The sequence below is a fragment of the Poromitra crassiceps genome (assembly GCF_964638095.1).
Source record: "Poromitra crassiceps genome assembly, chromosome: 27".
NCBI classification, from domain to species: domain Eukaryota; kingdom Metazoa; phylum Chordata; class Actinopteri; order Beryciformes; family Melamphaidae; genus Poromitra; species Poromitra crassiceps.
In genome coordinates, this window is record NC_139650.1 from 742,185 (window position 1) to 757,500 (window position 15,316).

The following is a 15,316-nucleotide window of genomic DNA, read 5'->3' on the forward strand; positions in this document are numbered from 1 at the left end:
AACATTTCACTCGGACCAAAAATAAAATAAAAACATTGAAAAAAGCTTTCTTTTTAAATCCGCTATTTCTTTTACGGTTTGGTCAGAGTGAAATGTTCTATGGTCTCTCCTGTTTCTAAATATAGCTGAACCATTTGCTTTGGATTAAGTACAACTATTTTTATAAGCATTTTATGAAATGTCTGTGGGAAAATAAATGGTGGAAGAGATGTCTTGGTGCGTATGCCGAACCAGGAAGTGGGCATGACTTTGGCGCTCTATACAGGGACACCAACAACTAAACAGCACTGCACATTCATAACTATCAACTCAGCTGCGGACATGCAGATTTAGCCCCATCCCCTTAAGCCTTGGTTCAAGGACAGGTGAGGAGGGCTTTAGAGAGAGAGGCAGCAGGAGTGCGTTACACAGGCAGGAAAGAGGACATTTAATTCACATTTTGATAAATACACAAGAGGCTGAGCTACAGTAAATAGAACAACAACAGGAGAAAACATAATGCATGTATTTTTTAGAATGTCAGTCACCCAATCTAATCATCACTTCTATTTAATTTCTGTTGCATTTTTGTTATCCAGCCAATGGCCATGTTTACTGGACCATATTAAGCCATTTCCCGTCATCAATAGACTGGAAAACTGTTAGAAATGAATTAGTCTGTATGCGAGAACCACTGCATCATGAGTAAATCAGTTGTACTCCACAATAACTCAGATGAGTTGAATTTATGGGTTGTGTGTAGCACAATGACCTGTAGCATGTCTGCACCTTACAATAATACAACTTTATCAAAAGATATTATATATAAGATAAGTATTCTCTGCTGTTCTGCCCTCTCTGAACACATACAGTATGTCTCCTCCATAAAACTACTGAACATCTAGATAAAGGTTGTCAGTGTCTGCGTGAGAATGGCCTCTTGCCAGCCTGTTAGTCCTGAGCCAAGGAGTGCCAGGCTAACTGGGTCAAACTTTATATAGTATATTGCACACGTTGTTGTTTTTTTTACACTTTGTTTGTGTGTATATATAGGCTACCTATCTTCTATTCTATTTTATTGTTTTTTTTATGGTCTATTCCTATGCTTCGTATAATGTCTCTATGTTTATATTCTTCCCTATCTGTTTGTGAGCGGCCTTGGTATAATAACTTGCCCTGGTGTTCTGTAATCTCTATGTATCCATTTCATCATGTTGACAGAAATGTCAGTGTTGTTGAAACACTGTGTTCGTTGGTCAGGCAGGGTGTGATGGGAGGAGCAGCACAACAATGACAAGTCACTCACTTCATCTGCTTCACAATGGTGCTCTTGCCTGACTCGCCGGCACCTGCAGAGAGAACAAACACAGGCGAGAGGTTAAAAATACGCTGAGGAAATGTCAACAGGCAGCCGGCGAGGACGCCTCACATCTGGACCCGCATCTTGCTGACCCCCCCCCACCCCTCTCCCCCCCCCCCCAACCCTCCCTCTCCCCCTCCGGCCTCAGTGCTGCGGAACATCTCGGCTCTCCACCTGGTCTGATTCAACCCAGCAGGCCTGCTCATCTGCAGCCTGCGTATCTGTGTGCCTGGGAGGGAGGCTGGCTTTACTGACTCCAGTGCCTCATCCTCTCTCATATTGCTTCCATAGTTTCCTAGAGGAGTCATTCCTCAATGCCAGCAGAGCGCCGTGCGCTTTCAACCTCTGCAGGAACACAAAAAAACTCTGAAATTCACACCGCCTGCCTGGTGTTCCCCCCCCGAGTCTTCTGCTTTTGAGAGCAGGCAGTTTGTCATCGTTAACGTTTTAATAAAGGAAACGTCGCGCCGACAGGATATGAGCTTCTCTTATCCACTGCTGTGTTTATCCTAACGGCCTGAGGGGACCAGAGAGATCTCATCTGCCACAACCATTCTCACTACACACTTACACACACTCACAGAGACACACACACACCCAGGGGTGACTGTCAGCACACTCTACACACTCTATATATACACACACACACACACACACACACACACACACACACACACACACACACACACGCCCAGGGTGAAGTCTTCCTGGGATGATCGTCCAAATACACAAATAAGCAGCATGCCCCTCCCCACCAAGTAGGATTGGTAAGATACAGACAGCTGTCATTCAACCCACACTCCTTCATGGCACAGTGTATGAACTCTGATGGGGTAAGAGCGCAAATATATTTCACACCATTGACCAATTGCAAAATCTGTACAGCACTCATGTTGCTTCTCTGTAACCACACACACACACTACTGCAAATGGGGTTGCAATGGCTGCGATTTAGATACATTTTAGATACATTGTGACGTTCTCCATTTAATGTCCTTATCCTCCTCATAGTAGTTTTGAAGTACTGTACCTACAGTACCCTCCCTGACCAGCAGGCACTGAAGCACTTCTCCAGCCACTGTGCAGTGCAGTATGTGGGTCATACTGGTGTTTGTGATGGACATTGTGGGCCATACTGTTCAGCAGGATGACAATAAAGACACACATTGTTATCTCTGGCTGCTGCACACCTTGAGTGTGAATTGAAACTGTAAATAGATTCCCCGCTGATCAAAATGGGAAGTAGGTGCAAACAATGGAAATGTATTGAAGTTGTGTGTACATGCAGACAGTATGCAGTATTCACTATGCACTCCATATAAAATGCATTTTGGCAGAATGCAGCTGGAATAATAGCTATGAATAAATAATATGTTGTGTCAGAGAAATATGGTTCCATCTCAGCCGAGCTGGCTAAGAACGTTATATTGGTTTAAGCAAAAAAGGCAATACTAGATAGGGCTGTGAATCTTCACTGGCCTCACGATTCGATTTGATTACGATTCAGAGGGCTACGATTCGATTCGATTACGATTATCGATGCATCTCGATGCATCTTAAATCGATGCATCACTTTTTTTCCCCAATAATCCATGATTTATTTTTTCTCACTTTCTTTTTTCTCACTGTGTGGCTACTTTTAAAATAAAAGTGCATTTAGAATTGCATTGTCTTATGATCCATAATTAAAATAAACAACTGCATGTACTTCCATTATATTTTATTTGATTATATATATATATATATATATATATTTTTTTTTAATAATCGATTTTTGACATTTGTGAATCGATGCAGAATCGTGCACGTCCGCATCGCGATGCATCTTATAATCGATTATTTTTGACACCCCTAATACTAGATATAAAACAGTCATCTATTATTATACAGTATATAGTCAAATTGATCAAACTCCCTTTCAGGTTATTGTTGAATTTTTCAGGTTATTGTTGACTAGAATTCAACAGCGGTACTGGAAACAAATCATTTATTACGAGCTCAGGCTAAAAGAGGAGAAGGGGAAAGACCTGACAGAGTTTGTCTCTGGAGGTGCAGCCACAGGTATGTGTGTCTGGAGCCACAGGTATGTGTGTCTGGAGCCAAGCTGGCAGAACAGAGACTTCATAGACCTGTTTCATAGACCGCACGCACGCACGCACGCACACACACACACACACACACACACACACACACACACACACACACACACACACACACACACACACACACACACACACACACACACACACACACACACACACACACACACACACACACACACGCTCTGTTGTTGATAGCAGTAAACATGCCCTTTGGAGTTTGTCCAGTGAACCTGAAGCTGCAGAGTCAGAGATGAGCGGTGAAGTTATCTAGAGTAGGCAGTATCTCTGTTGACTGTACAATGCACAACAAACTTCACCTCTTAAGACCCTATATACAGTACCATGAGTTAGGGTGTATTAATGAGCTTACAAGATGTGCACGTGGAACTTGTCTACAGTTAACCGTTTGCCGGTAAGCTATAGATGGTTTTCACGGAATGATCAGTCCTGTCCTATTGTACTAGCAAACACTGCACCAGGAAGTGAGTTGTCAAGTTAAAAACCATCTATATTTATGCTCTGCACCCGTTTACACAAGACAGTAGCTGGAGTAAACACTACCTGCACTGACACCCACATCACCCCCAGCTGTACACAATATGACAATAAAAGTTGATGTTGTGGAACGGAATATAAATAGAGATTGAGTGTTACACTCCCCTAAAGATGAGCCCTGTGCTGTAGGTGTTATTATACTCTATGGAAGCAGAGGTCCAGAGTGTCTCTATTTCAATAAGCACACTGTGCATGGACGCAGTGTGGCCCTGCACGGCTCTATGTAGCGTTCATATTTGCCAGCCGGCAGCAAAAGGCTGTCAGGGATTGCATACGCACATGGACTTTAAGAAGATAGGTTAGCTGAATTATTTTTTTGTTTTGTATCCCCCGTTGGGTGCTGATGCTACGATTCCAATCTGGGCGCCCAGATTCTAGCAGTCCGACGACTAATATGACTCTGGGACATATTTGGGGGTTTCCGGTGTCAAGCGGATGTCCACGACGAAGACTTGCGGTCCCGTCATTGTTGACAGTCCGACGACGTCTCATTATGCAGGTATCGGTTTATAGAGATGAGCAGAAATGCCATCCGGACCTAAAACGCCTACAAAAAGTATCGATCAGCTCAGCTCCAACTCCATTCCCGCGTCAATCGGAGTGTGAGCGATGACCGCTGCGCACGGAAGCGGAAGTCTCGGCGCGGACGTCCGCTGCTCTACACCACAAAGTCAAGCCCGAAATATCGTCCGTCTGTCCCAGAGTCTGTCTAGTCGTCAGACGGATAGACTCGGATAGACGAAATGAACCTGCGTAGCTTCAGCGTGGCTTTAGTGTGGCTTTGGCGTATGGTGTGAACAAGGGCTTATGCTGAAGGATCATTACAGTGTTTTTGGTCTTGGTCTCAGATGTGATGTGAGCTGGAGAGCAGAGCATGCTGCTGATGCTGGTTCCATGGCAAGAAGCTGGGAGCCTGCTGGGAGCCCCACTGATAGCACTGATCCTGTTAGCTCGTACACAACAGGCTTTGTCTGATCTGTGGCTAACGCTACATTACCACCGTGTGCCCCTCTGGACTGTGGTGGCTCTGCACTACAGCTGCATGGACCACACGCACACACACACACATGATCACACACGCACACACACACGCTAAGCACATGCTCTATTGATAGAAGTATTTTCCTACATATGGTGTTTGGAGAGAGAAAAATACAGTCTTTTATGACTCACTGTTGAACAGACATAGCTTCTCTCTGTGGTCTTTGACTACTAGTGGCCACACTGACTGGCTACACCATCATCATCATCATCATCATCATCATCATCATCACAGCTCACACACTCTCTGCGTAAACCAGCCATCTGGACTACTGCATTTTCTGTGTTTGTTTCTTCATTCAACACACACAGAATAAGAGGACTAAAATTGAGTATAAAAGAAAATTGATCTTCACAACCAAACAAAAACATTAGTAAACTTTAAGCCCATCCCTTCTAAACGTCTAAGTGATATGAAACTGAAGTTGAAATAAAAAAATAAAATACTAATGCAATCACTAAAGGGTCAGAAGTGAGAAAGCAAACACTGAGGGACCATACAGACTGCGTGAGCAGACCAAGGACATTTCCAGAATTGGTAGGAAAATAAACACAACACAGTGCCTAGCAACTAGGCCATGTCGGAGAAGTCGTGGTTGTATTTGACTCATGGTGGAGGCTTGGGAGGGGGGGGGGGGGGGGCGTCCAGTTCGGCTTGCAAGTCCATTTGAATGAGATTAGTGCATCTGTATTTCTGTCACGATCACCTCACCTCTCCCTCATTGATAAAATACAAAAGATGTAGAAATAGAGAAAAAGGGACAAGAATGTGTCTGTGTGTGTGTGTGTGTGTGTGTGTGTGTGTGTGTGTGTGTGTGTGTGTGTGTGTGTGTATGTGTGCGCGCGTGCGCGCGTGTGTGTGTGTGTGTGTGTGTGTGTGTGTGTGTGTGTGTGCGTGCGTGTGTGTGTGTGCGCCTGTGTGCCATCTCCATGTTGAGGGAGAAGGGGGTATATTAAAATGAAAGTATGTCGTACTGGAGGAGAGCAGCAGGGAAGTTTGTAAATGTGAGGAAATTGCCTGATTACCAATGTGGGTTTATGATGTGACTGGCAGAGAGGCAGGTCCAGCATGGAGACACAGGCCAGAGAGAGAGAGAGAGAGAGGAGCCTGTGGCAGCGAGCCCACTGACTGACTGGGCCTAATGGGCTCCAGCTGCAGCAGGATGGAGCCAGAGCCCGGCCCGGCCTGGCCCATGATAGATAGACTATATTCACCGGTGGTGGTTGCCATTAGCAGCCACACAACTAGCTCAGTTTGATGGTCTCATTAGAATGCAGTTCAAATGGACCTGAGGAGGAGTATCGGTAGGAGATAGTGCATAGTGGTGGTAGTGCAGTGGTTCTCGAATGGGGGTCCGGGGACCCCCAGCCAGGGGGTCCATGGCACTTAGCCAGGGGGTCCGCGAAAAGTTTTCAGGAAAATAAAAATCCAAAACTTTTTTTGTGTGTGTGCAAAAGCTTCATAGTTCCAACGAAAATATTTGATGCTTTAAATCTAAAATGGTTCACGGATTACATTCTAATCTAACAAACCTATCAATTTAAATGTCAGGCACGTTACCGTGGAAACAATTAAGCTTAGCCCAAAATCACAAATCAGAATGAGGGGGTCCTTGGCTGAAAAACATTTGAGAACCTCTGTGGTAGTGGATGCGTTCCCTATGCACATTACATAGTCACATACAGTCTAAAAAACAGAAGTTGATTTCATTCCTGAGAGGCCAACGACTAATGTGAATCAATTACAAAAAAGGAGAGAACACATTGATCCCTTTGGGTCAAGAAAGGCATTAATTTCCATGTGTGTTGTTGGCCGAATGCCCCTCGGCCACCTGCTGGCCTCATTACTGCCACCTGCTGGTCTCATTAGTTTAATTGTCAGGGGGTGATGAAGGAAATGACTCCCGCTTGCCAACATGTCAACATGGGACTCTATGTATATCGCTGTAATTGGACATGTAGCCTTGTTTGGCCAGTTGGGGAATGAATAAATAAATACAATTATTATTAGACCAGGGGGATCTGGCTGCTTGAACTGTGCTGATGTGCAAACAGGAATAATAGCATCGTTAGTATTCCAGTGCCTTAAGCTGCCTTCAAACTGTCGTCATCGTAAGCGATCTTCTCGTCTCTCACAGCGAGGTAGAGCGGAGAAAGGTCAATGGTGTAAGTAGGTCAAAGTTGATGCGGTGCGCGACTGCCAAGGGTAGTGCTGTCGCATAGTAGGGACTCGAGAGGCACCGCTCTGCCCCTGGAAACAACGACAGAGCAGATCATGTGTGGGGGATGACTGTCTGTAGCTTAGTGAACTTCAGCAGCCAACACAGACCTGTCTGTAGCTTAGTGAACTTCAGCAGACAACACAGACCTGTCTGTAGCTTAGTGAACTTCAGCAGACAACACAGACCTGTCTGTAGCTTAGTGAACTTCAGCAGCCAACACAGACCTGTCTGTAGCTTAGTGAACTTCAGTAGCCAACATAGACCTGTCTGTAGCTTAGTGAACTTCAGCAGCCAACACAGACCTGTCTGTAGCTTAGTGAACTTCAGTAGCCAACATAGACCTGTCTGTAGCTTAGTGAACTTCAGTAGCCAACATAGACATGTCTGTAGCTTAGTGAACTTCAGTAGCCAACATATACCTGTCTGTAGCTTAGTGAACTTCAGTAGCCAACACAGACCTGTCTGTAGCTTAGTGAACTTCAGCAGCCAACACAGACCTGTCTGTAGCTTAGTGAACTTCAGTAGCCAACATAGACATGTCTGTAGCTTAGTGAACTTCAGTAGCCAACATATACCTGTCTGTAGCTTAGTGAACTTCAGTAGCCAACACAGACCTGTCTGCAGCTTAGTGAACTTCAGCAGCCAACACAGACCTGTCTGTAGCTTAGTGAACTTCAGTAGCCAACATAGACATGTCTGTAGCTTAGTGAACTTCAGTAGCCAACATATACCTGTCTGTAGCTTAGTGAACTTCAGTAGCCAACACAGACCTGTCTGTAGCTTAGTGAACTTCAGTAGCCAACACAGACCTGTCTGTAGCTTAGTGAACTTCAGCAGCCAACACAGACCTGTCTGTAGCTTAGTGAACTTCAGTAGCCAACATAGACATGTCTGTAGCTTAGTGAACTTCAGCAGCCAACACAGACCTGTCTGTAGCTTAGTGAACTTCAGTAGCCAACATAGACCTGTCTGTAGCTTAGTGAACTTCAGTAGCCAACATAGACATGTCTGTAGCTTAGTGAACTTCAGTAGCCAACATATACCTGTCTGTAGCTTAGTGAACTTCAGTAGCCAACACAGACCTGTCTGCAGCTTAGTGAACTTCAGCAGCCAACACAGACCTGTCTGTAGCTTAGTGAACTTCAGCAGCCAACACAGACCTGTCTGTAGCTTAGTGAACTTCAGCAGCCAACACAGACCTGTCTGTAGCTTAGTGAACTTCAGTAGCCAACATAGACCTGTCTGTAGCTTAGTGAACTTCAGTAGCCAACATAGACATGTCTGTAGCTTAGTGAACTTCAGTAGCCAACATATACCTGTCTGTAGCTTAGTGAACTTCAGCAGCCAACACAGACCTGTCTGTAGCTTAGTGAACTTCAGCAGCCAACACAGACCTGTCTGTAGCTTAGTGAACTTCAGCAGCCAACATAGACCTGTCTGCAGCTTAGTGAACTTCAGTAGCCAACACAGACCTGTCTGTAGCTTAGTGAACTTCAGTAGCCAACACAGACCTGTCTGTAGCTTAGTGAACTTCAGCAGCCAACACAGACCTGTCTGTAGCTTAGTGAACTTCAGTAGCCAACACAGACCTGTCTGTAGCTTAGTGAACTTCAGTAGCCAACATATACCTGTCTGTAGCTTAGTGAACTTCAGCAGCCAACACAGACCTGTCTGTAGCTTAGTGAACTTCAGTAGCCAACATATACCTGTCTGTAGCTTAGTGAACTTCAGTAGCCAACACAGACCTGTCTGTAGCTTAGTGAACTTCAGTAGCCAACACAGACCTGTCTGTAGCTTAGTGAACTTCAGTAGCCAACATATACCTGTCTGTAGCTTAGTGAACTTCAGCAGCCAACACAGACCTGTCTGTAGCTTAGTGAACTTCAGCAGCCAACATAGACCTGTCTGCAGCTTAGTGAACTTCAGCTGCCAACACAGACCTGTCTGTAGCTTAGTGAACTTCAGCAGCCAACACAGACCTGTCTGTAGCTTAGTGAACTTCAGCAGCCAACACAGACCTGTCTGTAGCTTAGTGAACTTCAGCAGCCAACATATACCTGTCTGCAGCTTAGTGAACTTCAGCAGCCAACACAGACCTGTCTGTAGCTTAGTGAACTTCAGCAGCCAACACAGACCTGTCTGCAGCTTAGTGAACTTCAGCTGCCAACATAGACCTGTCCGAAGACTAAGAAAGCTGATCATATCACTCCAGTTCTTAAGTCCTTACATTGGTTGCCAGTGTGTCAGAGAATAGATTTTAAAATACTGTTATTAGTCTATAAATCACTCAATGGCCTAGGCCCAAAATACATAGCTGAATTGCTCCCACGCTACGAACCATCTAGAACTCTTAGGTCAACAGGGTCCAGCTTATTAACTGTCCCTAGGATCAAATCAAATCACGGGAAGGCTGCATTTACCCACTATGCTTCTGCTAGCTGGAACAAATTGCCTGAAGACCTCAGATCTGCCCCAACCTTACTTACTTTTAAAAATAGACTAAAGACTTTTATGTTTACCGTCGCCTTTAACTGCTGACAGCTACTATGCAAACCCAATGAGTCCCCTATAAGTTTTAGCTCTTTCTGCAACTGCTGCGCCTGCTGCCTATTGCACTTTTTTATACTCTTTTTTTTTAAGTTTTGTTGTGATGCTTTTAAATGTCCATTTTATTTCTTCTTTTGGTTTATTTTCCTGTAATACACTTTTTATACTCTTTTTTTTAAGTTTTGTTGTGATGCTTTTAAATGTCCGTTTTACTCTCTTCTTTTATTTTATTTTCCTGTCAACCATTTTATGTGAAGCACTTTGAATTGCCTCTGTGTATGAAATGTGCTATACAAATAAACTTGACTTGACTTGACTTGACTTGTAGCTTAGTGAACTTCAGCTGCCAACACAGACCTGTCTGTAGCTTAGTGAACTTCAGCAGCCAACATAGACCTGTCTGTAGCTTAGTGAACTTCAGCTGCCAACATAGACCTGTCTGTAGCTTAGTGAACTTCAGCTGCCAACATAGACCTGTCTGTAGCTTAGTGAACTTCAGCTGCCAACACAGACCTGTCTGTAGCTTAGTGAACTTCAGCTGCCAACACAGACCTGTCTGTAGCTTAGTGAACTTCAGCTGCCAACATAGACCTGTCTGTAGCTTAGTGAACTTCAGCTGCCAACACAGACCTGTCTGTAGCTTAGTGAACTTCAGCAGCCAACATAGACCTGTCTGCAGCTTAGTGAACTTCAGCAGCCAACACAGACTCACTTGTCGTGTATTTTCTTGCCACAGCTCAAAGAAGAACAGTGTTTTGTGAATTGTTTGCCTTTTAAAGTCAAACTTTTTTCCTGTTCAACAATCTGGATTGATTTGACAGAGGGACTGACAGAGAATGATTCTGATTACATTGATTCATCTCTTTGCTGAAGCTGCCGCTTGACAGTAACATGCTGCAAACTAGCTAGATATGTGAGCTCTCTGGTCTGATTAGAGGGGAGAGTGAAGCAGTGAACAACACCTGGACGTCTGCTGATGGCTGCGATAGCCACCAGGCCTGGGAAAGTAACACCAACATCCATTACCAACAAGACTCACAATGAGTGCCCTGCCATGCATGAACAGCTCATACCTATCACACACACCAGTAGGGGTGGTTTAACCTGTCCCGATTAACAATATTATTGCGATAATCATCATATGCTAAAAACTAAAACATACTGGAATCATTTAACCTTGCATTTTGTTAAGAAACAAAATTGGCCACCCAGGGCAGACACCTTCCTCCAGCAGGTTCTGTGGGTGGGAAGAACCCCGATAATATTTACGCACATCTGATTTCACTTTTTTAGCTGGAGGAAACAGCGGGCAAGCCGAGCCAGCTTCAGCCATTTTGAAGACGAGTGATTGGAAGGACGCGCGCTCGCCCTTGTGGCAAATGGCAATTCAAAAATAAAACAGGAAATCAACAGGACTGTGACTTGTGAGTGAGCCAAGTTAAACAACAGCTTTTGCACGTCACTCGTCATGACTCGGGACAATATTCCTTCTCATGTGACGTGACGATATTCACAATTTTACAATTAAAAGGAAATTCACCACGATACAATTATCTTAAGTGTTTATTACGGCGATAGACAATAATATCTTATATTGCCCCACCCTCCCCCTACATACACACACCAGCTAAGACTTCCAATGCTGAGATGAAAAATCTAGTCATCTCTGCATATTGTTCTGCAGACGTAGGATGCGAGAGGAGGCGACGAAGGCTTATCAAGTCAAGTCACACATTTGATCAGTGAGGAAATGTGAAGCTGCGGAGAGGAAGTGTGTGTGCAACCCGACTCTTCTGCAGAACTCCTGGCACGCTCCCTCCATATATCCTGACTGATCCCCACACACACCATGCATTCACTGGAGGAGGATCAAACTGAGTGCAGACAGAACAGAACAGAACAGAACACACTTCTGACTGTCCTGTGCCAAGACTGAGGATCAACTCGTTTATTTATGCATCCATGACTACAACAATCCCAACACAATCAGCATCCTGCAGCTAGCCTAATCATTTTTTAAATGGAAGTTGGAACCCTTACCAAGGTCTGCTTCCCATGGCATGCGTGTGTGTGTGTGTGTGTGTGTGTGTGTGTGCGTTGTGTGTGTGTGTGTGTGTGTGTGTGTGTGTGTGTGTGTGTGTGTGTGTGTGTGTGTGTGTGTGCGTGTGTGCGTTGTGTGTGTGTGTTTGTGTGTGTGTGTGTCCCATCCTGGTGAGACTGTGTGAGTGTGACACAAAGGCAGCAGTGTGGGGCCCCCGCTGGCAGAGGACACAGGGCCACCACTGTTTACATTCAGGCCTGGATTCAGTTCCCCGGCCAATGGCACCTCACAACAACACCTCCCTGCTCCTCCATCCCCTTTCAGTCAGCAGCACCACAGCTGCCTCTGCCAGCCACAGCGCATCACTAGCGAAGCAGACCCGCGCGGCTCCAAGGGACATGGCTGTAGCAGTTGCATCTGATCGTTTATCAAAGGAGCATATTAGGTTGAACTGTGTGAACTTCACACAAGAACAGGGCGGTTTGAGCATGGTGCAGGTTGGAGACCACATTGCATTAATATATGGTAGGGGTGTATATAGCAATGGGATTTTCTTTTTTTGGGGGGGGGGGGGGGGTTAATCACACATACCTGCATCTAGACTCGTTTCTGTAAACTGCAGGGGGCACTGTTCCTGAAATGGAACTGTACACCTGTGATAGTCAGCCCCCAGCAGAACGTCCAGCAACAAGTGATGTCACACACCAAATTAGAATGCCACTTTTCCTCCATATTTCTGCCCTGGGTAACTAAGCCCACAAACTGAGCCCGGAATGTAAATTCATTAAAATAATTGTTTACCTGCACCATGCTTTTTAAGCTGCCTCATCATCACATTATGATTATTGATATGCCATTGATTAAGCACTTAACACATCTAATCTTGTTCTGTTTAATGTGCAACGTAAAGGTTGACACAGGAGTTAACTCATCGTTGACCAGCAGCCAGTGACAGACAGTGAGAGGATGAGTGAATGTCAGAGGAGGAGGAGGCGGGACATACCAAAGTCAAGAGTACTGATTGGCTGGGAAAATCACATCATTCCAGTGTCATGCCTTGGCTAAAGAAAATATCAGTTAGGTCGGGGGGCCCGGAGGGGAAGGGGTACTTTTGGTGTATATTACAGTGACAAGTCTTTTCAGTGATGTTAAAATGTGGAGCTTTTACGCAAAAAGCAAACAGGTTGGCAAGTATGTAGAACAATCAGATGCGGAACTAAGTGGCCTTTTCTGGTCAGAATATCCATCTATACTGATTTGAATTGAACTGTGGGGGATGTTACCCCCCCACCATATTGTATAGTCTTACTGTGAGAGGCTTTTACAAGCTATGAAAGAGTCCAAATGAAATAGGCTGGCTGACTATAGGCTAATTACTGTGCTGCTGTGTTGTACTTGTGGTGGCCGTTTGTATTGAACCCTCAGGCATGTAGACAACGTACTAAAAAATGTATCAAGCTTCGGCTCTGCTCTGTAAAGCAGAAACATCACACGCTTGAATGAGGGAGTCAAAGGATGGATTTGCCGATTATCAAGCCACTGCTGCTGCTCACCGCTCCCCCAGGGGATGCAGGGTCAAATGCAAAACAAATGTCGCACACTCAGGTGTGTGACAACCAGTGGGACTTTACCTTTACCTTTACTTTGTATCATTATAATGTCGTCAACGCACAGGCCTTCTTGAGGCATCCTCTCTGCCTCTGGATGCCTTTGCCCCGGGAGGGCCTGGTGAGACGAAGGAGGTGAGTGGCTGGGAGACAACCCATAGCGCCTTAGAGCCTCCATCCCCCGAAGGGTCTTGCAATGCTGCGATGTAGCACTAGCTCTATTGCAGCAGATTGGGCGTGATCGGCCCTTCCGCGGGCAACGTTGCAGACAGAGTAGGAAGGCTGATCCGTGTGCGGCTGCTTCTGGGACGAGGGTCGGGGTCTTAATCGGCCTCGGCTGGGTCTACTGGGCGAGGGTGTATGATGTGTGACAGACCCGAAACACCTTACGACCCCAGTCAACATCACTGATGACGCGTCCCAGCGCATGCTGAAGTACCGGTATGTATTTATGTAACATCGTTACTATTAGCAGATGGGCAGTGTTTACCTTCACTATATGTTTTCCACACAGGAGAAATATCCTCCATTTGTCCAGCTGCAAGTCGTTAAGGCTCGTTATGGCTCTCGATGCGATTCTCCGTGGATGTGCGCAAACTTAAAAAAAAACGAAAGAAAACCAATAACAGCCGCCCTCGGAGCAGATTCCGCATCTCGAGCAGAGCTTCCGCAGTTCCATTGTGACGTAAAACGCGTCACAGCGGATCGCGGTGCCAGAGGATGAACTGGGAGCTCTCCGTGTGGAAAACAAATAGTGAAGGTAAACACTGCCCATCTGCTTATATTAACATTATAATGATACAAAGTGGGTTGATAATCGGTAAAGCCATCCTACAAATCGCTCGGTTCAGCAAAAGTTGAACAAAACGTAAAGAAGATGTTAGATTAAGGTACAGTATAGCTAGTGTAGGCCCACTGCTCCTTCCTGCTCACCAGCACGCTTACTGTAGATCTGCTTAATAAATCAATATCTCAGCCCTGCAGACACTCAGACAGGCTGATCCATGAATATCAAGTATGCATGAGCTTCAAAGCTCAACTCACCTCTCACAGACTTGTCATCTCCATTCAGCAGCACAGAGACTCAAACAAACAACAACACCATAGAGACACTTGCATTCTCACCGCCCACTCGCTAATAATGCACATACACTAATTCTATGCAGGGGGCAGTGTTGTGCTAATGCCCAGATGAGGGGCCAAAATGAGTGAAGACAGAACCAGAGTTCAACAGTACAAAGAGCTAGAAGAGAGACATCATGCGTGGAGGGAGAAGACCACAATAAAAAACGCTGACGTGGCAATGAAGCGGCGCTCCAGGCTGCACGCTGAACTGTCTGGCACACAGACACCCACCTCTTATGCAATCAAATGGGCCTTTTCACTTCTGCATCTCCCCGTGGGGACCGATCTCTCTACTCCATCTGATTCATCCCTCCATCCTTACTTCAACTCTCCCTCTCACTCTCCTCGGCCGCCTACGCACCAACTGTGAACGGCAACGCCGCCGCCTGTCCCCTCGGCTAAGTGTGCAGAGACAGTCTGTCCCCTCGGCTAAGTGTGCAGGGACAGCCTGTCCCCTCGGCTAAGTGTGCAGAGACAGTCTGTCCCCTCGGCTAAGTGTCCCCTCGGCTAAGTGTGCAGAGACAATCTGTCGCCTCGGCTAAGTGTGCAGAGACAATCTGTCCCCTCGGCTAAGTGTGCAGAGACAGCCTGTCCCCTCGGCTAAGTGTGCAGAGACAGCCTGTCCCCTCGGCTAAGTGTGCAGAGACAGCCTGTCCCCTCGGCTAAGTGTGCAGAGACAGTCTGTCCCCTCGGCTAAGTGTCCCCTCGGCTAAGTGTGCAGAGACAATCTGTCCCCT

The 15,316-nt window shown here is 45.7% G+C and overlaps 1 protein-coding gene across 1 annotated transcript in view; it reads right to left on the minus strand.

Moving 5' to 3' along the window:
• The window catches only part of LOC310799243 (guanine nucleotide-binding protein G(i) subunit alpha-2), a 112,706-nt gene that overhangs the window by 33,854 nt on the left and 63,536 nt on the right, over positions 1-15,316 (minus strand). The window contains exon 2 of the mRNA XM_083661814.1: positions 1,286-1,328. Coding sequence (XP_083517940.1) covers positions 1,286-1,328 — 43 coding nt within the window. The remainder of the gene's footprint in view (positions 1-1,285; positions 1,329-15,316) is intronic.